We start from the raw sequence: 24,437 nt of genomic DNA on the forward strand, positions 1-24,437 counted from the left end.
ATTATGGGGATTTTTATCGGAGAGGGTGGGGTGAGTTCTCGGTACAGTGCGCTGAGGTTTGAGCCATGCGGCTTCTCTGCTGTTAATGGGATTCGTGTGGCTAAATCCCTTCATTTCTGGCTGAAAATGCCCCTGCCCCACAGCAGCCTCAGGTGAACATTGAGTAGCAGGGTTAGGAGTGAGATCCTGGTGACCCTACGGGTGCCTATTTAAAGGGCTTGCAGCAAGGCTGGCTCAGGAGCTCGGGAGGAGACGTGCACGGTGCTGCGGTGCAGCCAGGAATACAAATGAACGAGGGTGTTGGAGGAGAAGGTGTAAGCTCCTGAAGGCACCCGTGGCCTGCAATAAAATGTTGTTTGCCCAGGGAGCAAGGATTGCTAGAGAAGAATTTTTAAGGCAACTATTTTTCCTTAAATCAAAAGGTTAAAAGCAACTTTGTTAAGTGCTTCGTCTGTATGAAATGTTGTTGGTTTAATCTCTCTGTTTTACATCTGCTTTTCTTATATAAGTGTGTGAACTGAATTTTAAGCTCCTTAGAGAAATCTCAGTACGCATCCGTGCCTGTACGGGAGCTTGGGGACAGCTCTGAAGACTGGTTAGTTACTGCTGTGTGTCTATACATAAGACAGTTCTATTTCATAATTTTGTCAAAATTCAGATTCTTCTAACAACAGTAGAAATTAGAATTTTCCTTACGTAGTGCATGTGGTTGTACAACTGTCTGTTATAAGGATTTACTTTACATTTATATATTTTCCACTTGTGCAAAGACTCCCTCTATAAACTACAGTTCAAGTGTCGACCTTCCTATATGTGAAATTCATTTGAAGTCCCAAGAACGTAACATTTGAAATCAATGAAATGACCAGTGAGTGCAAGTTAAGAAAATGCCTACATTTGCAAATACAAAATAGAGCCTTAAGAAAGAAGATTAGGAATGAGGAGTACATTTATCATCTGACAATCAATACTGCCTTAAATATTATGTTCTTAAAACTCACATAATTTTAGGCATTAGCATTTAATTTCTGAAGTGTTTTCAAAGACCTTTACTTTTATGAATTGCTTGGAACATATAATAATTTTCATGGTTGTGATCTTTCGATTTTTCCGCATGACTTTGTGAAAAGGAAAGCTGTAGTTGTTTAGGTCCTGGAGAGAAGACACAACCATAATAGGAAATACATTTTGAGGGAGAATTTTCTTTTCTTGTGACAGTAGTCATCTGTCTTTGCATAGTTAAACAAGGATTGTTTCAGAATATAAGCTGAAACTTGTCTCCCACTGCCATGAACTTTTTCCTGCTATGACTGTAGTCATAGTTATTTTTTCCAAAAATTAAAATCTTCATGTTTCACCATTCCAATGCAGAAATTAAGCCTTCCAAAACATTATTCCTCAGGTTTAGTTTGTTGGAAGTTTGAACTGCAAGGTCCTATCCAAGCCCAGATCAGTGTTGTGGGGGTTTGTTTTTTTTTTTAAATATATATATTTATTTTATTTGGGTGTAATAGTAATACAATATAATAGCTTATAACTACTGCTCAATTTTGGTATTTCCTTTGGATTAATGACTAAACATATACCAACCACTACCGTTAATTGCTTAGGAAATGTGACATTATTCCACTAACGCTGTTTAATTGGACAACCCATGTGGATGACATTGAATTGGATAGCCCATGAGGATGACCCAACATAAAACTCTAAGCGTAGGTGCACATATGTGCACACGCGCGGGCTGTCGTGGTGGTACGGGATGGTTACAATTACTGTAAACTGCAGCAGAAATCTTAACAAAACACTGCACTCAGGATTTCCTTGTGATAAGAATCAAGGAAGTTTGCACTGCAGAGAAATATTAGATGGGAGAAGATGCCAAAATGTGGTATGGGGATCTGCCTTTAGACAGTTATAAAGTGAAACGTTCCCCATTTATTAAAAAAAAAAAAAAAGTAGCTTTGAATCTGCCAAGGGGCAGGAGCATGGCACAACCCTCCTGAATGTGTGACGGATGCACAAACTGAGGGATGCCGCAAGAAGAAGGGGAGAGGAAGCTTGAAATGCTGTTGGGTGCATTTCTTTAATATAAATAGAGTTTTCCAAACCCTCGGTTTCATGATTCAGCATTTCTTTTGGCACTGAAATTACAGTAACAATTTAAAAGTAGGCCAAACAAATCTGAGGGAATATGCTCGTAAGTTCAGGCCAGAAAGGGGGAAGTCCCTGGAAGTAATAACAAAGACCCCCTCCACCCCCAATAATTGCAGTTTAATTCTTTTAACGAGGAATTTCCTAAAGCATTTTACAAACACGTAATAATTGTGATATCCTCACAATACCTTCTGAGGCAGACATGATCGTGCTTATTTTCTGGATGAATAAACTGACCCACTGTATTAAAATACTTTGACCAAGGTCTGCTCCAAAACCAACGGGAGACCAGAAGATACACTCTTTTGCCTAATTATGAGACAGTAGCACAGTGTATGGAGGAAGCAACTGAACTGAAAATTGTATGTAAGGTAGATACTGCAGCCGACTCTTGCTTTCATTTGTTTTGGAAGTCGTAAGTTTTTGCTGCTCAACTTGAGATAAAGGTTAGTGGAAACAGTGGGAGCTCAGCGCAGCACTTAAAAAAAAAAATGGTGTCAGAAAATTATCTCATAGCTTTTATCAGTATTTTTTATTCTATATTTAAAAAATATTTATATCATATACAAATAACTTTTATACAGAATTTTTATCATTAAGTTGGTTACGCGGCCTCAGTAAGTTAATGACTGTTGGGCAGCCAGGGGACCAGAACTGTGTGTCTTGTGCAATTGTGTCGAGCATCAACTTAAATTTTTATTGCTTGTGCATGTATGTTTCTCAGGACTCAACCCTGAATTCCTTCAGGATTAGGTTTTCCTAGAAGTGTCAGTGTCTGAAGCAGCTCCTGCTGCGAGGGAAATGGGTTACGGGGAGGTCTTGCAGGACACTTGGGCACCTGCTCTGTGCCAGAGAATGGGGCAAAGCCAGATGGAGGGGATGGGGTAAGGATGGGGCACAGCCTGAGAGGCACTCGGAGAACTGCTGGATATCCTGAGCTGGGAGGTGCTGCTGCCAGGGAGCCCTGTCTGTTCCTCTGCTCTACAGAACGGCTGTAGAAATTCACCCTTTCCTCCGCTGACCTGCTCCCTGTGCGTCCTGGCAGAGAGTGAGTGGCCGGCCTGGGCTCCTTTCAGCCTCCCTTGAGGAGAAGAACCATGATCTAAGCTGTAATGGCAGAGTCCCCTGTTCCCCCAGCATCTTCAGGTTACTTATTTTGTATGAGATACCTTTCACTTGTCATAACTTTAAAATCATGGAAGGGCCAGACCTAGATCCCAACATGATTTGGGAAAGGGTCCTGGCATTTTAGAGTCATCAAAGAGTATACGATTCTGAATACAACACATCAGCTATAAAGGAAAAATACTTTGCATTTTACTGCAACATTTTCAGAATATACATCCTAATTGACGTGGAAAGTCACTGAAGTCAGAGAGATTAAAGCTCCATGAGCTATGAAAGAAAACAACACTTTTACTTTTCAGTATTGAGAAGTGCCTGAATTTTAAAAAATTAAATATTGATACTTTCCTCTGTGATATTCATTACCTTTTGAAGCCATAAGTTAATATATTAAGTGCAATTGTAAAGGTCAGAGAATCTTATTATCTCTACATCAAACGCATGATGTTTTTTGAAGATTATCGTATCTCTTGGAAAGTCCTGATTTAAAGAGATCATAATTTCAATATTTTATTCAGTTGTTTAAGTAGAGGTGGGCCAACCTTAGCTCAAAACCTGCATGAATCTTGGAGACTTGCTGGTTCCAATTGATGCTCCAGCTTTGTTGCTCAGAACCCAGAGGAACATGAATTAAAGCTACAGGTCTGAGCTCTCCTGTTCCAAACACCGTGAGTGGTCGGAGCTGCAACTACATTTTGTTTATTCTTGTTTAATAGGTAGTACCCAGGGCACATATACTCTGTGTTTACAATACCTTGTATTTATAACTATAAAAACCCCCTAAGCCATAAATAAAAACACACAACTGGTGAATTTCTCATGGATTATTAGTTTCGGAAAAGATGCACAAGTACCTATTAAAGGCAGAGAGAATCATCACGGAATTTACATTCCACAGTAAAAGTGGTATTTCATCTTGGCCAAGGAAGAGTTCTCCATTTCACCCTTTTTGCTCTGGCTTTACTATAGTTTGTTGAAATGGCAAAATAAAACACTGATTTCTTTGAAATGCAACTTTCATGTAATTTTGCAGTTACCTTTGAAATCAAGTAGATAAATTCCTTTAAAACAATTAAATTTTGTTTAGCCAGCATTTTTCAAAAAGAGCATTTCCAGTGGGAAATTTTTAACACCAAGAAGAAAGGCTTAAGTCAATGTTCAAAATGGAGAGGAAGGTAATGGGGAAGTTAGTCTGTATCCTGTTACTAACCTGTTATCTATGGTGACTTCTGTTACTGTGAAATTCCACCTAAACCCAAAGTGCTGCACCACAAGCTGGGAAAGCATCTTTATATCATAGAGATGGTCAACAACAGCATTTGATGGGAAAATGAAATTACCTGTATGATCCAATACCAGGCGGGGACAAGCTAAAGAGGGGAGAGGGTTTGGTTTGCAGAGCTACTTCCCTGCAGCTGCTGAGAAGCAGTGATGCTCTGGGCACCCCAGTTTGCCAGCCGAGGAGCAGGACAGTTGGCTGGGCAGCATGGCAGGGGCTTTTCCAGGCTTTGGTTGCATACCTGTCTCAAGATCCAGCACACCAGGCTGAGCAAGGCTTGTTTTGCTGTTGTAGCTATACCGTGTTCTTTGCTCCTGCTGGTTTGTCCAACGCCAGCTGAAGCATCCTGGCATGGGCCTGGCTGGTACTTGCTAGATGCAATTCGAGGCATCACTGAACATCTCATGTTCTCTTATTTTTTCAAAATATTGCCACTTAAAATGTAGCCTGTAAAGATGTTGAAAAATGAGCCTGTGAAGATGTTGAAAAATGAGCTGAAAAATGAAAAATAAATGCACTAAAGTGAAAACATATGGCAGGTGCAAGTCACATGCAAACTTTATAATGAATTCTGAAAATGTACTTTATGAATGAGAACTAAAATGTTTCTAGTCTGAATGGCTCATATTAAGGATCACTCCTGTGTGCTCCATGATATTTGCCAGATCTAAAAGCACAGTCATGCTGGTGACATTTCATTAATCACTCAATACCCTGAGTGTAATAATGGGTAAGAGGGTTGGTAGCATCAAGTCATTCTCTAAATTGTGCTTAACAGTTTCAGACAAGGCATGGATGAACTGGCTGCGGTAACTAAAACACTGAGCCTGAATCTACCTAGGCCATTGAAAGCAGACATGAGTTTCAGAGATACGTGGACAATCAATTATCACTGTTTTTTGCTTTTAAATACGTCTTGCTTTCCACATCTCATCAGCTGATGGCTCTGTGTAGGACTGGAAGCAAAAGTGCCAAAATTCCATTTCTTTGTTGTTTCTGGCACAAATCAGATCAGGGATTGCTTCAAGATTTGCAACCTCTTTTGCCAGACCAGAAAGGTTGGGATAAGTTGGCATAATTATAGGAACCCACCTTCCAATCCTTCCCCTTTTGTCCAGTGCCTTGCCTGCCACATGGCAGCACATGGCAAAAGCAATTAATAGCCTCAATTCGGTCATAACGTGTCTTTCTGCTTTTTATTTTTCTTCAGAGCTTTGTCATCTGTGGTGGCTTTAGGAGCTAATATCATCTGCAACAAAATCCCAGGCCTGGCCCCTCGGCAGCGAGCGATCTGCCAGAGCCGCCCTGATGCCATCATTGTGATCGGGGAAGGGGCACAAATGGGAATCAATGAGTGCCAGTACCAGTTTCGGTACGGGAGGTGGAACTGCTCCGCGCTGGGAGAGAAAACAGTCTTTGGACAAGAGCTTCGAGTAGGTAAGGGTGTCTCTGATACAGTACTGAAGTGATGCGTTGGGGCTGGTTTTCCTTCAGCTTTCTCACTGTGGTCCTGGAAAGGTTTATATCTCTCTGGTGTTTGCCTACTGGAGTTCAACAGTGATGCTTCCAGAACAACTGTGGTCTGTGTGTTTTCACTCATTGGAAAACAACTGGCAAGAGACAGGAGATCTCTAGATGAAGTCATTTATATCTGTGCAACTTCACACCCAGCAACGACCCACATGCCTGCAGAGGCATCCAAGGACACAGTCATCACACCCTGTGAAAAAATATTTCCAATTGTTGTCCTGTAAGAGGTTGCCATGATAACTGTGGTGTGTGTTATGGCCAATCAAAAAGGAACTAAAATCAGCTCCAAAAAAAACCTCTGCGGACTTTGCAAAAGCTTCAGCAATGGGAGAATTCCAATTAACTGATGGAAGTACAGTGCATACGACACTGGCCTTCCAATATACGGCAGCGATACATATCCATTTTAGTGTTGCTATCATGTTGTGAAGAAAATACTGCAAGTAATTTGAAGCAGGAAACCTATTCAAAGAAAATAATCCAGGACCTTGGCCTGACAAACTGTTAGCTGGCAAAAGTTAAAGTGATCGCTTTCCACTTACCCTATGTCTGATACTATACCATAGGGAAGATTATGCACTGAGATCATTATTTTCCTCATAACCCAGCTCAGTATCCTTAGCCTACCCCTGACCTTCCTTCTCTTCCCAAGGGCTGCCCACTTACCATCCCCTTGCTATCTGTGGTGTGTGACTCTCATAAGTGTGCTCAGAGTGATACCATCCAGCTTCTTAGTGGGGCTGGAGCATGTTCTTGTGTCTGATTCTTCTTTGGGTGACATCTCTTTCTTGAATTCAGTGGTTCAGGTGAGTCTTGTGCCTGCAACACAACTGAATTTGGTCAGACATAAAATCTTGTTAAAAGTGTGTGAAAAAAGGCATAGCACTTCATCCCATCTGTGCAAAGAGGAAACGACTTACATGGCGCTTTGGTCGTTACTGGAGAAGAAGGCTTTGTGGTTTTTTTCCAACACCCTTGTGAAACAAACACTCAAAAGCTGAGGTACGCTGAAGTCAACGATTGAATTGAATATTTTTCCAAAGAACATGCAAATCTGAGACTCTGACTGAGGTCTGGACTTTCTAAGGGCACAGTGGCCCAGCTGTAAAGTGTTATAATTGAATAAATCCTTTGGCATCAGGGGAACTGACTCACACTCACAGAGAATCTGTCCTATTCTATAGCCCTGAGAGAAGGATTTGGGGGTGTTTATAGATAAGAAGCTCAACATGAGCCGGCAGTGCGCTCAAGCGGCCCAGAAGGCCAACCGCATTCTGGGATGTATCAAGAGAAGCGTGGTCAGCAGGTCAAGAGAGGTGATTCTCCCCCTTTACTCTGCTCTTGTGAGACCCCTCCTCGAATGCTGCGTCCAGTTCTGGTGTCCCCACCATAAGAGACACATAGATCTGTTGGAGCGTGTTCAGAGGAGGGCCACAAAGATGATCCAGGGGCTGTAGCACCTCTGCTACAAGGACAGGTTGCGGGAGCTGGGATTGTTCAGCCTTTAAAAGAGAAGATTTCAGGGGGACCTAATAGCTGCCTTCCAGTACCTGAAGGGAACCTACAGGAAGGCTGGGGAGGGACTTTTTGCAAGAGTGTCCACTAATAGGACAAGGGGAAATGGGTTTAAGTTGAAGGAGAAGAGATTTAGATTAGATCTTAGGAAGAAATTCTTCAGTACAAGGGTGGTAAGACTTTGGAATAAATTGCCCAGAGAAGTTGTGGATGCCCCCTCCCTGGAGGTGTTCAAGGCCAGGTTGGACGGAGCCTTGAGTAGCCTGATCTAGTTGAGAGGCGTCCCTGCCCATGACAGGGAGGTTGGATTAGATGATCTCTAAGGTCCCTTCCAGCCTATGCCATTCTATGATTCTATGATTCTATTCTGTGAGCATTACTCCACACCAAATCACAGCAGTGCAGACAGCTAAAACTACTAATAAAAAGACACAGTAAACCAAATTAATGGCCAAAAAAAAAAAAGTCTGAACTTTTTGAACTTCATAAAGAAGTTTGGTAGAATTTGGTTTTGATGCTGAAAAGTTGATGGTGAGGAATTTGTTCATCAGTGTATCTTCCCACATTTGTCCTAAGACATTCCTAATACTGCTTAGACAATACTTCTTGCCTAACTTCTGTTTCTTAAAGAGAGTGTAAGTGGAAGGCATCAAACATCTTCAAGACACCATATACAGGAAATATCCTAACATTCGACTTTTACCTTCAACTTTAAAGGAACCAGAAAAACATTTAGTCCTCCTTGGTTGGTCTTATGTTTGTTTGTCTTAAATTGATGTCCAAAATGATGTTGCTGCCAGAAAATATACAGTTGCCAAGCCTACCACCACTGTAGTTCTTCATGCTATGTTGTCTTGATCTGCCAAAGCTTGCAGGCATGCTCTGACCCTTAGACAAGTAAGTCCTCTTAAGTTCTGTGAGATCACTTTTGCCCTTGAAGTTGACATCTCAACTCTATTCTTGTACTCATGAGTAATAATCCTCTACACCACAGAGATTCTCCTTTTATCTTCTGAAACCTTGCAAGTGAGCACAGTCCAAATGCATAAAGAGGACTACAAGTCATGCCTGTGCTTTTATTCTGAATGTTTCTATACAAAATAGGAGCTACAGGGAACAAAAATTGTTTAGCATCAGGATGGACCAGCTATCTGTTTGGTCAGCCTATACAAAGTTTGAAAAAACAGGGTTTTCTTGAACACTGTTCAGGCCATATTTGCCAAAATGCTCACCAGATTCTTGACCTCTTCACCGAACCTGGGTGGTTTCTTGCAAGTCTGAAATGACTGATGTGGAATTTGGTGGGTTCTTTTATGGCTTAACCCAAATGCAGACAAAACTTGGCAGTTGCAGCTGAGTTCTGCTTTGACATTTGTTGGGTGTGAAACCACACAAACTGTAACGGATGGAGAAGGTTTACATGACCCCTGCCAGCTGAGCCAGCTGAGTTCCATGCAGGTCTATAAAGAATCCCATAATCCACATGTCTTTGTTTGTTTTATTAGTGGATTAGCACCCAGAGACGATGTGGTCAGTATCTAGGAAAAGGATAGGGTTTAGGAAGTGGTGTTATTACACTAGTTAAGGGAAAAAATGTAAAAAAAGGACAAAGCTTAAAACAACCTCCAAACTTAAAAGGTACAAACTACTTGTAAGCATAAATATTCACTCGTGTAACAAAACACATCCGTGTCTGACACATATAGAAACACTAAACCAGACATTTGGTTCTGCCTGAATGGACCGAAGAAAGAGTTAACACTAACTAGGACGGGCATGGTTTTTACTTCACATGAGAGAAAACCTCACCTAGCTTCTTCCCAGAACCACACAGGGAGATGATCAAGGCAAATTATTCAAGTCATAGGGAGGAGAGGGTGAGTAAGCTATGATAAAGTGATATTAATTGCTCTATATCTGTATGCAAAAGAGAGGACCTACTCTTTAGCCACTGGGCCAAAGCTCTACCACAAGCACTGACAAGTGCAGACTTAGGGTTATTCTAATTTATATCCTTATGCAACACTTCTCCCCGCTAAATTCAAAGCAAATCCTCAGACTCACCCAGCATGAGGTTTCTCCAACAGCTGCGCATCTGTTGCCAACATCACCTCTTGGGTGCCATTGCACTACAACTGTGCGTGTCTTCTGTTCACAACCAAGCAGCAGCCAGAAGGCATGACGCAGGAGCAAATGTCCATTCCTGTGACTTCTGGGGATCCTAATGTGCCAGGGGAATCCCTAGTAAGTTAGCTAAGCTGGGTTGTTGCTGAGCTGTTTTTTCAAAGAGGTACTTGAGTGAATGTGGGCTGCACCACCTACATAATACATGGGAGTCAAAAGCAATTGAAATACTTTGTTCAGAGGACAAAATAACAACTGTAGCAATTATGTTAGACACGGGGCATTCGTGTTGGTGTGAAAGATTTATAGCAGCCAGAGATAAAAAGTGACAGAGATCCAAATTTGTAGCATGAACAAAGGATGTAGCATGGGATGAATTAGCCAAGCATTGTGAATAGCGTTTTCTGGTATATTTATAGCTGGGAACTTTTCCATAGTTGTGCCATCCCCAAATAAAAGTCACTACTACACTCACTTTGCTCATGCTGTCCCTGTACATACCTGTATTTGTCACCTTTGTGCGTTCATCCGTAGTTTACATGCCAGCTTCTCACATAAAGTCATCTTTTGCACCCTCCACTCATTTCCTCTTGCTATAAGCCTCTTTAACAAATTACCTCTTTAAAGATCACCTCTTTAACAAATGGATTCACAAATTAATTTCTTGATGATATATCAATCGGCATTTGATGCTTGATAACCATTTTTGAAATATAATTGTCCTTCTAACTTGTTGAAGGCAAGGACCCTGATCTATAAGAGTATAGCTTCTGGTCCTATCACATTATTACTCCAAAAGAGATCTAGCACTAAGGACTGGTCTCTATTCCCCGAAATGATGGTTGAAGCAATCTATCATGTAGGTACCTCTAAAAGTTACAGATCTTTAGTAACTGTTGGAAGTAAATAACTCCAAGTAAAATAGTCAGCAGTGCAGCCTCTGAAGTATGGAGTCAGAACCAACAACAGAAGTGCAACCTACTGTTGTTCTTTGAAAGCAGATTATTCTGGCTAATTATTTGCACAATGACCATTTCCACGGGAATTCTCTAAATTGAAGTGCTCATAAACAGACTGCTCTTACCAGTGCTAAATCCAGGGCAAAAATGAGGCACAGAACACAGAGGTGTTTCGAAAAATATAGCTGTCAAGATATCAAAAGTAATCTGTAGATGTCTCCTATGTCAGCCTCATGATGTGGAAAATGATCATGATTTAGTATTCATCTGGCTGTGTCATTGGTACAATAATTTGGCAAATCATTGAACTGGACATCTGACAGGGAGGAATCAACAAATTGGCAAAACCCAAGGGAGTTTGGATTTTTAAAAAAAAAAAATCTCTGACCTTTTGTATTGATCTGTAGTTTTCTGGCATATTGAAAGGATGCATCTGAAGTGAGGTTAAAACCTTGCTTGCCGTGAGAGGTTTAGGAGAAGAACGACATCTTAAGACGCTTCCTGTCGTCATGCATATTCTCAACTTCTGATCCATTCTTGCGGCAGAAAGGGGAAAGGGTGGGAGAGAAAACTAGCGTTTTAAAGACCAGCAAAATCTGTGCATGGATTTTATTAACTCACAGGTGAACAAGACTTTACAAGTTATTTTGAGAAACACAATCAGAAAACAAAGCTGAATGTCACGATTATAGACAAGCACGCACTCATACACATGCACACATAAAACTGCTTAAGAAGACAGCATAATTTCAAACAGAAGATTAAGAAAGGGAAGGGAACATCTTCTCAAGAAAAGATACTTATAAAAAATGTGATAATTTCTGTATTTTCACTGGAAATAGGTAACTAAGTTCACATTGGATCCCAGTGTTCTAGCTGCAGGCCTGAAAAAACATGGAATTGGGCATGAAAGATACGTAAGTGATGGCACCATGGAAGAAGGGTTGACGTTTTATTGTACATGCTGAGGGGGTGTCAGTCAGTAACTTATTCTTGGTTCAGGCCATATATAGGCTTAATTAAATATGGATTCAGACTCACATATGAATCCAGTCATTTTTATTCTGGGCCACGATGGTGGTTTAACCGAGATGCCAAATGTTCATAAAAACTTCCTACCAAAAATGGGAGGAGTAGAGAGCTTCATTATTCTCCAAAAATGGAAATTTGCGTCCAAGCAGATACACTAATCTAGCACAGTGGTGTCTACTATGGTATGAGTTGGCCAACTTGGAAAGCTTGACTTTCAGTACAAGCAGAAAACTTCCAATAGAAGAAGACAGGCGGCATTCTTAGGAATGCTTTACAACCATACTTGTGCTTTAATGCTATCAGCAAATCAATAAAGGGAACCGTAAATGAATCCAGACAGTTTGCTTAGAGTAAGTACTTTTCTAGCTCATGTTTTGCCTGTCTTTCCTCCTGCCATTTCTTTCTCCGTTACTTTATGTTCTCATTTTCCAATTTTTAATCGATTTATGTTGTTAGTTATATATTTATTAATGCTTAGCAATATTCATATATCAGGTTGACTGTATGTTTATTATTCTAACATCTGTGTATTTATTATGGGAAAATCTATCTTTACAGACTTGCGTTATATCCAATAAAAACAATATGGGGGAAAGAAAGGAATTGTACAGCTGGAAACAATTTGGAGGGAGAAAATGAGTTGGAATTAGATTATTTTAAATGTGATACAGAGCAGGGTACACACTTCACCAACGGAAAGGCAGTAATTATCTGTGTCATAGCAGTAGGTGCTATGATCGGTCTAGGCATTTGTCAGTTACTGCGAACCTCAATTGCACAGTAGCTTTTAGACCTAATGCAGAAAAATTTCTGGTTTTTTGTTGTTGTCATATAGCATGGTCCCAGACAATAATGACCTTTGAGCGTTCAAGCAGCTGATCAGAAAGAAACTGGTTTTCAGTAATTTTAACTGGATGTCTGCATTGATGCTAGAATATGGTAAAAAACGTTTCAGTGTGAGCGGTGGGTTCTTAGGGGATGGCATTGGCTTTCAACTCCTAGTCCAGCAGAGGTGCCAGGAGAGAGGTGCAAAGGATGCATTCAATCAGCTGAAATCTGTGCTAGGACTGTGTGTGACTTCCAGAAGACCACGCAGGACCAAAACAAACTGGGTCTTTATTACTTACATGGCTACCTTGGAGTGACTGCTGATGTTCATTTCACAAAATGTCATATGGAGTCATCACATTTGCAAGTGTGATTTAATTAAACTAGTAGATGCTATAAATACCACGGCAAATTTAATGAGCTGTGGCTTATGCAAGGATAGTTTTTAATGGAAGTGCAGTGGTGTATAACGAGATGTGTAATTCTCAGTTATTTAGAGAGAGAGTTTTCTCATTATTCGGCTGAATTAAAGAAAAAAACACAAAACAAGACATGCGTAGTGAACCACCACCCATACGAGCTGGGTAACTGACAGGCAGGCAGGCAGAGGCAGCTGGTAAAGAGAAAAAAACCCAAATCTGAAGACGTCCTCAGCGTGCTCATTTTGCAGGAAGATTTATCACAGTGGAACCACTCATTGCAAAGCCTTCCCTTAAAACGTCTCAAACAGCACATTTCTTTTCATGACTGACATGTTGCTGGAAGAAGAAACAAAAATATCCTTAACCTTAAGGATATCCAGCATATTTGTTCTAGCTTATTAGATATATATTTATGCAGTTATGTCAGTGACTATCCCATAAGTTGCCTTGCAAAGGCAGAAAGGCCATTCTGGAACAAAGCTGGCTTATTCCACTTAAAGATCTACATACTTAAATTAGTTACCCTACAGCAGTAAGGTCAGTAGGTACTATAAGGCATGCAAGCTGCCTTATGAAAAAGGTTTTTCCAGTGCAACTCATTTCGATGGAAAGCTAAACAGTGGGAAAAAAGCTGTGATATAATCGAGTTGTTACAAGGTAAAGTAAGTGAGAGGGCTATTTTAGTCTGTGTTACCATCTTTTGAGGAGATTAAAGGATTGATTCAAACAGTTCATGCTTTCTGACTGTAAAAAGGGTGGATAACCTTTTTACTATAACAAGGAGCAAACCAGGACAGTAGCCTAAACCAGAATAAGAAAATAAGTGTCCCAGCTGGCAGCAGCTGAGTTTGGGAAAGGTTGGGAAAAAAGTTATGAAACAACTACTGTGCTGAGAATTTATATTATTTCAACTGAGGAGACAACCTATTGTGAGAGTTGTGGGTTCAGACTCTTTTTCATTTTAGTGAATTTCTGTCACTCGGAGGTTTTTAAAAAAATAAAAATATCTTTCTATTCCAAGGAAGTACTGTTGTATTAAAGAAAAATCCTATTTTGAGAGGATGGAGGATTCCCAGCTTAGCAAATCAATTCGAAAATCCGTGCGTGATAATTTCTCTGTGCTTTAAAAATGCCTTTAGATGCCAGAACCTCATAATGGTCTTGTGAGGCTTAATTAATGTTTTCAAAACACACTGCAAATGATAGAGGAAAAGATAAACGTGAATAGACATTATCATTTGTAAACTATGCATTGACAGTAATAAATTCTGTTTGACTTTTTACCAGAAAAAATGTTTCTTTGCTACATTATAATCTCTATCTCTTTTTGTTTGTCTCCCTATAAAAGAAATGTCTATCATATATAACCTGTAGGATATAATAATTTCTAACCATGAATAGACAAATTTTTGTATTTCTCAATTTATATTCTCTACTCCCTGGTCTTTTTGTAAGGTACTACTGTCTAGTCCAAGTGTAGGTTGATTGTGTTTTCTTTTCACTCAAGGGTCATGAGTTTGAAGAACAGTATAAGTTCTCTTCAATTAAAATGTTATTGTTGCCATTTAAATATTTACCTCTTTGGCAGCAGGCTTGCTTTAAAAGGCAGGCATCCTTATCCTAAACAGCACTAATATGTTAATACAATGACTTCATGAACTCTGCGTGGCTTGCAGCTGGATGAGAAATGGTAGATGTTAACCTGAATGAAATCTGGAATTTCCATCCTGGGGAAAGTGCTAACTTTTAAAACTTCTGTTACATTCCATTTTTACACATAAAAATGAAGATTTTCTTGGAACAGATGTTTTTCTGTAGGCATTTTCAAACTAAAATACACTGATATACCTGACTTCGAACAACTTCATTTTGGTTTGCTAAGTGCACTTAATTTTAAACTGGTTAAGTGCATTGATGTAAATTGATGCAGGGAATTGTAACTGGGGAGACTCAAGACTCTCTGTCTCCTGAGCTCTGCTCTCTCATGCTTCTGTATGCGTTCTAAGCTATATGGTTCCATAACAGACTGCACAGCTTGATAAGAGACATCACGTAGCGTGACGCACTGCCTTCCTGTGACCTTAAACCTCAGGTTAAAAAAAGGCTATTAATGTTCTCAGAAAACCAAGGGACTGGTGTGGGGATGCAGTTTAATACTTTGTTTCAATGGTGCAAAACTAAATGGACCTGGTTTTAATTAAATGAAGTAGCTCCATTTAAGTGTCCACGTGGAAAAGAAACATTTTTTTTGGAGAGGAGTGGGTACTTATGGTTTTAGGCATTCTGTGATCATCCTAATAAATAATTAGCTGTAGTGGAAAAGAGTACTGTACAATGTGGCCTTATAGGCAGAGTCTGTAATGACCTGTAACTGATTATCTCCTGTTCAGCATTGCCAGAACAAAAATCCTCATTTTCTGTTGCTTTTAACTTTGTCTTTAGCTACTCAGGATAAAATTTTCCATGTTACTTTACTGGTCTGCCTTGGGATGAGTGAGCCAGAGGTCCCGTGGAAAAGATAGTATGCAAATTCTAGGCTATTATTTAATTGAATACTGTATCAAAATTTGGACACAACAGGGCTAACTTTGCATAGCAACATTAAGTTTGGCATTTCCTTCTAAGCGCCTCACTTGGAACGTTCCTTTAATGTCATTTTTTTCATGTCACTTTGTAATGAAATGGATGGCTACAAATGATCCATGGCATGCTAACGCGATTAGTTGCTTCCAGTGTCCCAGTCCTATTGGCCAATGACTTACAATGTAATGCATGCTTAAAACAGGAAGGGAAATAATATTTAAAGTTAAATAAAATGGTGCTGGGCTTAATCCAAAATGACAGGGGCCAAATTCTGGGCCTATTGCAGTCAGTAGAAATTTTGCCACTGCTTTCACTAAAGCGAGGGTTTTACAGCCACTAAAAAGGCTCCTGGCTTTTGGGTATGAGCAGAAGTTCAAAGTGGAGCTGAATTCCATAGCAGGGACTCAAATAAAACCTAACTATTTAAATGGAAATCAACTATGCAACATTTGATTCTTGAAGTACAGAGAAACTTTGCAAACAGGCAGGTGCTGCCAAAACATGCCATTGCAAGGAAAGTTCTTTACGCAAGATGACAGGTAGCGTGGGACGGCAGCTAACCTGCCAGTATGTGATCCTGGAATAACTTAGGGTTCTAATGACTTGGGAGATTCCTTGAGCTTTACTCCTGCGGTTAACTATGTTGTCAAAGTCTCTTCCCTAGAATTACAGATGATAGGTTTGGTCATCTAGTTCAACCTCTACATCAGGCAGGACAGGCTAAACATAACATTAGACTTCAGAGTTACATGTGTAGCAGCATCCCTCCCTCCCTTCCCTCCTCTGTTCTTTGGGATACGTTCTGTTTGGTAAACCATCTGTTTCTAAATTGAAAAGCTTGAAACGCACAGAGAGGCATTTACAAACATTACAAAAAACATAGCGTTTGTTGATCTGTACATTTTGGTTTGCAAACAAATGTTTTAGCATTCGGGCTTACCTCATTGATCCATGCAGTTTGCTGACTTGCCTCTAGTCACGAGCAATTTCTCTTTCTAATGAAGTGACCGGCATATTCCAAAATATTACGTCTGACAAATATCTTATTTTCTAATTGACAAAATTTCCTTCCTGAGTATCGTGCATGACTTTTTTAGCATTGGATTAAATAACCCGTGACTGTAGTTTATTTCTTACTGGTGTATTGTATGTCCATAACTGTGAAGTATAATATTATTGTTACTCATACAAGAGGCAAATTAAAATGAAAGCAAGCAAGCAAGCAAGCCAGAGGAGTATATCATCTATTATTTGGAGGCTTGAAAAAATGAATCTAGCATGGTAGTGATAAGGTAGCCATTCTCTCAGGATTCAAACTGGCCAACAACTTTAGTGGTGCTCTGTTTACCCAATATGTGCTTAACTTTAAATCCTCTGTTTTGAGTCATATTAAAGTAAAAGAGGGTTTGAAAGTGTTTCACTTAAACTGCATGCCCAAGTGGTTTGCAGAATACAGAAGTCATAGAGAAAGCCAGCACGCAAGATTGAGCTGACGATATGATGGGTCCTTCAGCTAGTAAAAGTTGTCACACCTATCCAGTTTTGATCTGATTTGGCCTTAGGATTGAAGTGGATCTAGGAGAAACTTCTAGCCACAAGTATAATCTGTTGCAATCTATGATGCTCTCTCCACTGCAGAAGTTCAACCTATGATTTCTGGGACTGTGAAAGAAAGATAATTGCTAAGATGTAACCAGTGTTGGTGTAAAAAGTGGGCTTGGATGGCTGAGGAGTCTTTAAGTAGACTGCTCCTCAGGAAGCTCAATGGTGCACTGGGAGAAGACACTTCTATTTCTAGATAGAAGCTCAACAGACATGGACTGAACTGCTGTAGACTGAAGAGCTCTATTAAAGTTGCTAAAATGAACAAAGTTTATTAATAGATCACAATTTATTTATACCTGTTGACTTGTTTCTTCATGACAATGTGGCAAATTGTTTTCTGTCTGGCTCAGCCTTCGCCCATCCTTTTAGAAGAGGTCTTCACACAATGTTGCATCTGACATGGTAAATGCAACCTTGCAGTTTCTGAGGGGAACGGCATAAGAGGTAGCAGTGATTTCTGTCTCTGTTGCTGAACTCAGACAATAGAGGCAGAAAAATGGGGACCCTCTTCCTCACTTGTTTCCTTTGGCCCATTTTCATACCACATAGCTCCAGGCATTTGGATGAGATGTCTAAGGCAGGAACCTAGTCAGCTTGCATTCCTTGTAAGGTCAAAGAAGAGAGAGAAGCACTTCCAGAGGGCGATTTGGATCTTAATTTGACTGCATGACTGGCTGGAGGTCCCAGTTGACTATCCTGGGAGCGTAAACTCCCTGACTAGGTATTAAGTCAGTTAATGTCTAATTTTGGTTTGTCTGTGAAATTTTTCCTCCTCTCCATGTACATTTCTCAGGAGACCATGTGGTTCCTTAATATACCTGCTTGCCACACACAGCAGACATGGAAACATGACCTTCATTTAAAGCCTAGCTATTCTTGGTACTCATTCACTAGTAGTACCTGCAAAAGTTGTCTTAGCTGATGACTTTCAGACAGATACTGGCAAAAAAAAAAAATGCTGCAACCACAGGCATAACTCCACCACTGCTATTTGGAAACTTAAGAACAAGTGGGAGTCCAAAATTACCACCAGATGGTGCACCTATTTAGCAAGTGACAGAGACATGTTCCACAAGAAAGGGTAGCCACAGCCTCCAGCAACCCATCAAGTTGCTTCCCCTGCTGTTTATTCTCAGCTGTGATATAAATTGAATGTGTTTGAAACATGGACCTGCTGGTCATACTATTCTGTTACATTTAATATGGAGTATGTTTTCAATCTCCACGATGGAAGCCTTTCAACTGCCTGGCTGGGGGACATGAGGAAGTGGGAAAGAGTGTAGATCTATGAATGCATGTAAAAGGAGAAGGAAAGGAAAAGAGATGGGCTGGGAGCAGGAAAAATTGGTGATGGCGAATGGCAAAGAGCAGGCTCCAACATCAGAAGTGGTCAGTACAGAGCATCTGTACATTGCTGTTTCATTAAGCTGGGCTAGTTCTGGTTATTAATGGTAGGTAGCTGGGAGAAGGTTGAGGTCAGGGCATTTCTGAAGGATAGTCTTGATGTATAAGGCTGTATTTTGGAAAACTGCCAATGCTAGTATCCCAGGCGAAAACACATGGGACATTTTATTAACTGTATAGCAAAGGTGGTGAATCTTCCTAAACAGTGAAGTGGGCTTTTGTTCTCTAACTGCTTCTCATTCCTAAGCACTTGTGATACTCCATACTCAGAGAAAGATTGGCACAAGTCAATAAGCATACATTTTCTGTCATACTTCTCACAATGTCACGAGACCATGCGATTCTTTTAACTAGATATGCTCTAAATCAATACATCATCATGTGTAGGATATGAGTAGGTCTCTCTTCCCATTCTACTCTACTTCCTGCTTTAAAGAAAATTCTAAAGTGATACCTAGGTTCCTGGCAATCCTTTTTCACGAACATTACAAAACTGATGCAGAAGAAAATACTGTGAGTCTCTTATTCCGTTGCATAGGTCCATCTTTTACTGCTTCCTATTGTTTTGGTATGTTTTAAAGGATGCCGTAAATAGAATTAATTATCTTACTTGAGAACGATTCATTAGAAAGGTTGTCCTTTTTATTACAACCTTACCAATAAAGAAATGCCTAAACTGAGAATTTCCTCTGAGCAAAAAGTAAAAACATTTGAATATTCTTTAACCTGAGAAGTACTCCTTCAGAATGGATAAAATAATTTTTCATTCTCTTTGTCCAAGCCAAGAGGAAGGCATCACCTCAAGAAGCTCCATACGGTTCCTATCATTTTTCACACCCCCTGCGGCTCCTAGTTCAATTGAAAACTATCATTTTATGGTTAAAGCACGGAACAGGAGATAATGGACTTGAACTCTGTTCCCTGCTGTGCCATATACTTCTCTTGTGACCTTGGACAAGTCACTTCATATCTCGTGGTCTGGAGACTAAAGATGACTAATTTCAGTGGGGAATTGAAAGGCTTAATTAATGTGGACTAACCTCCCCTTAAACATTTGTGAAACACTCTGGGATCATCAATCAAAAATGATTGCTGTTGAAGTCTTTTTATCCAAACAGGAAGCAAAGGACAGAAACGTGGTGCAGGGATTTCATTTCTAGAAACTGAGTCCAAGCCTGAAAAAAGACCATACTGAAAAATCTCAGTAGAATAGGCCTGGTGAGATTATTAGCTGAGTTTGCATAAGAAGGAATTTTGGAAACTATAGGTAGTTGTCTATGAAGATCCCAAAGACAAATTTCACAAAGAGGAAACACTTACGTGTTCAGTACTTACATGTGACATAAAAGAGAGAATGAAGCCCACAGGGAGAGAAGCTGCTGGTTACTTACTGTACGCTCGCTGTATGTGCGCCGTGATTCTTTGAGTAAATCTTCCTGTCCAAGGCCCCCCTTTTTCCAGCCACTGGTGCACAGCGACATCCTGACACGAGCGATGGGGCTGGAACACTTTTCCCCTCCTTCCCTTTCTCTTTTTCTTGCTGTCTCCCATTTTCTTTTACTTCGTCAGTTCAGTAATGCTGAAACCAAGTTCTCATCCCTTTTGTTTGCTTTTCCCTCACCTATTGATCAACCACGTTGCTTTATTACAGACACTGTAGTATTAACTACAGCACAAACAGAAGCTCTTGGCGGGAGAGTTAGCTGGGATTTCCCTGCCCTCTTACACAACTGAAGTTTCTGCAGCACCACTTTCTTGTTTGTTTTCAGGGATCAGTGGCAATATTCCACATTCTGCTGACATAATGAGGCATAAGCTTCCCTCAAAGAAGGCAAGACACTGATTTTTAAAAGACCGTGGGCTACTGTGCTACTAGGGATAGGCATGGAAAGTTTGAAAGGCGGCAGACTTCCCTCAAATCTGAGTGGCAGTAAGACTGGTGATAGGTTTTACGTAGCATGAAGTATTTCCGTGACTATTGTGTCCTGCTCAAAGTTAAATTCCAAGTGTATGCGAGGAATATTATGCATGCATATATATATAATATGTATGCATATTATAATATGTATGCATACATATATAATATGTATGCATATAATATATGGGCTGTATCAAGAGAAGTGTGGCCAGCAGGTTGAGGGAAGTGATTCTGCCCCTCTACTCTGCTCTCATGAGACCCCACCTGGAATACTGCGTTCAGCTCTGGAGTCCGCAACACAAGAAGGACATGGAGCTACTGGAGCGAGTCCAGAGGAGGGCCACGAAGATGATCCGAGGGCTGGAGCACCTCTGCTATGAAGACAGGCTGAGAGAGTTGGAGCTGTTCAGCCTGGAGAAGAGAAGGCTCCGGGGGGATCTTATAGCAGCTTTCCAGTACCTAAAGGGAGCCTACAGGAAAGCTGGAGAGGGACTTTTTACAAGGGCGTGTAGTGATAGGACAAGGGGCAATGGATTCAAACTGAAAGAGGGCAGATTTTGACTACATATAAGGAAGAATTTTTTTACATTGAGGGTGGTGAGGCACTGGAACAGGTTGCCCAGAGAAGTTGTGGATGCCCCATCCCTGGAAGTGTTCAAGGACAGGTTAGATGAGGCTTTGGGCAACCTGGTGTAGTGAAGGATTTCTCTGCCCATGGCTGGGGGGTTGGAACTAGATGATCTTTAAGGTTCCTTCCAACCCTAACCATTCTATGATTCTATGATTCTATGATTCTATGAGTATTTCATATAGCAGCATGTGCATGCTGTCAGTTTGTGTTAGCCAGAGGAACATTACATCATGTGATAGACAAACACACTACTGGGTACCATATAGCCTAATCCAAGACTTTTCACGTGAAACATTTGTTTTGTTTTGGTTTTAGGACATTTGCCTTTCTAACTGGTCTGTTTTAATTAGAGCTCAACCTGAACCACAAACGATAGATTTGAACTTTCCCAGAGTTCAGTGGTGTTCAGATCTGGCTTTTGGTTTGGCCCATCACAAAGACAGGGGTCAGCTTCAAAGTTCAATCTGGAAAAAGGCTGCTACAAAGAGAGGGGCTGAAAAGATTATTTAATGAGACCCACATCTTGTTTTAATGGGGGATTTGTAGTAGAGGCACTTGCTAGTGTTTTTTTAAAGTTCTTTTACATAAGCAGTGTCTTGAAGACTGATGTTAATAGCAATCTATTTAAATACTCTTGTATTTATACTGCAAAAAGGCACTTGTCCCCCCTTTCCTGGTCACAAAGCCTGAATCCTGGTCTGAAGCTGGAGTATGGTAAAAATCTACAGATTTTGCTTCTGATCTTTGTTCAAAACTCATCCTTCAGTTCTAGGGTACTGTACTTAAAACCAATGGAAGCTCTTTGTGGGCTAGAAATTTGATCTTTGTACCCTCATAACATTTTTTTTTTTTTTCAACTGAACTCACAGGGCCAGCATCCACCCATTTGTCAAACTCTTGCAGGTGTGGAGTAGCATCCTAGGGTGAGCTTGCTCACTACCTGGCAAAACACAAGCTTAGCACAACACAAATAATAAATAACAACCACTAGTCTACTAGATAAAGTAACCTGACGGGTAAGGTTAGCTGAACAGGTTCAGATTAAACACTGATTCGGTATCTTTCAGGAGTCCTGAGAAAATTCACATAATTATTCTTGTTTATGTGAATCTTGTTAATTCCCAACTCCTGTGAGGACCAGAAACTCCAGAGCTGAAAAAAAAAAGGCTTTGCTCTTGTGATGCTTCCAGACTCATTTTGCAAACCAGAGAGGTTTGGACCAGAATCTAGACTTTGTGTATTTATCCAAAACCCTCTGAGCTCTTTACTCTTTTAAATCTCTTTCATATGTGTGATCTGTGCCGTGTCTTGTTCACTGGGGTTACAAACTTGACTACCAGGCAAAGACCCTTTGAACACCAAGAAGGGCAGACACCATTACTTGAACCTAGCTCTCCTCCCAGAATGACTGTAAGGCAAGCCAAATGTATAAGAAATGTGAATGCAGCCACACAAGCAGTGCAGGAGCATTTGGAAAATATTTAAGCAAATTCGAAAGCAACCTTCAACCCAGCCCTTTCACTAGAACGTTCTCATTTGCTTTCCACAAAATCTGAGCTCTGACAGGGGACGCCAGTGGCTTACGGGGTTACTGCCCAGCTATTTGCCCTATGCCTGGAAGATGTGATCTCTGCAGCAGAATTAGAAGAGCTGAACACAGGCTGTGATCAGCCTGATGATCAGCAAACCCAGCCTCTGCGCTGCAGCCACCAAGGAAAGGCTGGTTTGGGCTGGACTGTAAGCTAAAGCCAATAACGCATGGTCCTTCTGCTACCATGGGAGATACTAAGGGAGTGGTAACATCCTAAACAGTCACATTAAGACTCCCTGCATCTTACCTGTCAAACCCTACCTTGCCAAGAAGGCACCAGAGAAACACATTAAAACCCTCTCACTTAAAGGATGAGTGGTGAGCCACCAGTGATAGTGCTCATATTACATGTTTGCTTGTGAAATTGGACATATTAAGTTGGTCCTCTAAGGTGTCCTGCCAGGCATCAGAAACCACGCCAGAAATTTATGTGAGCAACGGATTTGTAGGACAACCTTAATGAACAATATGCAGAATTACCCTCCAGGAGACGATCCAACAGCAATTCCCAGCAAACGCAACGAGAACTTCTCTGCTACATCCCTCTGCAGAATTTTACAGAAAAAGGCAACATTCTGGTACACTATTTGACACAAATTATTTTTCCTTTTTTTTTGTCAAGCATAGGAAATAGTCTTTTGTCTATGTCTATACAGTTTCGAAGAATATCTTGAGGCCACCTTGAAGAACAGTCACTGGACAAGATCAAAGCATAACAATTCCTGTGCCTGGAAAGTGCTATCCCAGGCACACATGAGCTCTTTCTCCATGACCAGTCATCTGAAATGAGCTTTTCAGAGCTCTCAGCCTGGCTGTCACTGTTTCTGAGGTTGGGCAGTACTTTCTCCATATTCATTGCTATTACCAAAAAAGGGTATGTAGATCAAGGTATTTCTAGATGTCATTATTTCATACTTATTTGATATAACTCTCCTCTTGTATTGCTGTTGCAGTGAAAGCTACAATGCGATGGATGGTTATGCCATTTTATGATATTTCTCTGGATTTAGACTGAAAATCTGACAAATAATTTAAATAAATATTTATTTATTAGATCATGTCTAGACCAATTAGATGCCTAGTGTATGTAATTCAGTTAAATAAAAGATACTGATGAACTGCATAAACCTTATTTTACAAATGTCATGACTAAGTAGAGTTAGTACTTTATTTTATATAAAATCATCCTAATTCTATACTTGATAGAATCAAATTAAATGATACTTTGGAAAAAAACCTATAAAAATATATTAGAAAAAGTTATATTATGTTCAGTAGAATATCTTTATCCTAATCAATGAAACCAACAAAGTCATCTTCTGGCTTTTAATGCAATGAAGTCTTTTTTCCCCAGAATATAAAACAGGATAAGGGACTGATAGTGGAATATTTTAAGGGTGGGATCTCCTTTTCTAAAACCACCATATAGTCTCAGCAATTACACTTAGATGACTGCTGCCAGCATAGTTGGAAAGGCTCACTGTGCAGGGAAATCTGGCTTTACTCTCTGATGGGATAAGTTTAGACTCTCTTTTTTTTGTGTTCTCTACTTCCAGTTTTAGGGCTTCCTTATGCAGCTTGATAGCTCTGGAAGTCTTGCTTTTTTGGTGTCTGACTCTCTCAGTGCTTGGTAAGGCTGGATTCCTATTCCGGCCACATGGAAAATACCAGCTGGAAGAATATTTAAGAGACAGGCTTTAGAGCAACATCCCTTTGCAGATTTAGCTCTTGCCCTAT

The 24,437-nt window shown here is 40.4% G+C and overlaps 1 protein-coding gene across 2 annotated transcripts in view; it reads left to right on the top strand.

Annotated features, from left to right (window-relative positions):
* Window positions 1–24,437, top strand: part of WNT7B (Wnt family member 7B) — a 98,141-nt gene that overhangs the window by 51,305 nt on the left and 22,399 nt on the right. For both annotated transcript variants that reach the window (XM_086610507.1, XM_086610506.1), the window contains exon 2: window positions 5,769–5,995. In XM_086610507.1, the coding sequence (XP_086466633.1) occupies window positions 5,769–5,995 (227 nt within the window). The remainder of the gene's footprint in view (window positions 1–5,768; window positions 5,996–24,437) is intronic.

The sequence above is a fragment of the Tauraco erythrolophus genome, chromosome 4 (genome assembly GCF_009769465.1).
Source record: "Tauraco erythrolophus isolate bTauEry1 chromosome 4, bTauEry1.pri, whole genome shotgun sequence".
Taxonomy (NCBI): domain Eukaryota; kingdom Metazoa; phylum Chordata; class Aves; order Musophagiformes; family Musophagidae; genus Tauraco; species Tauraco erythrolophus.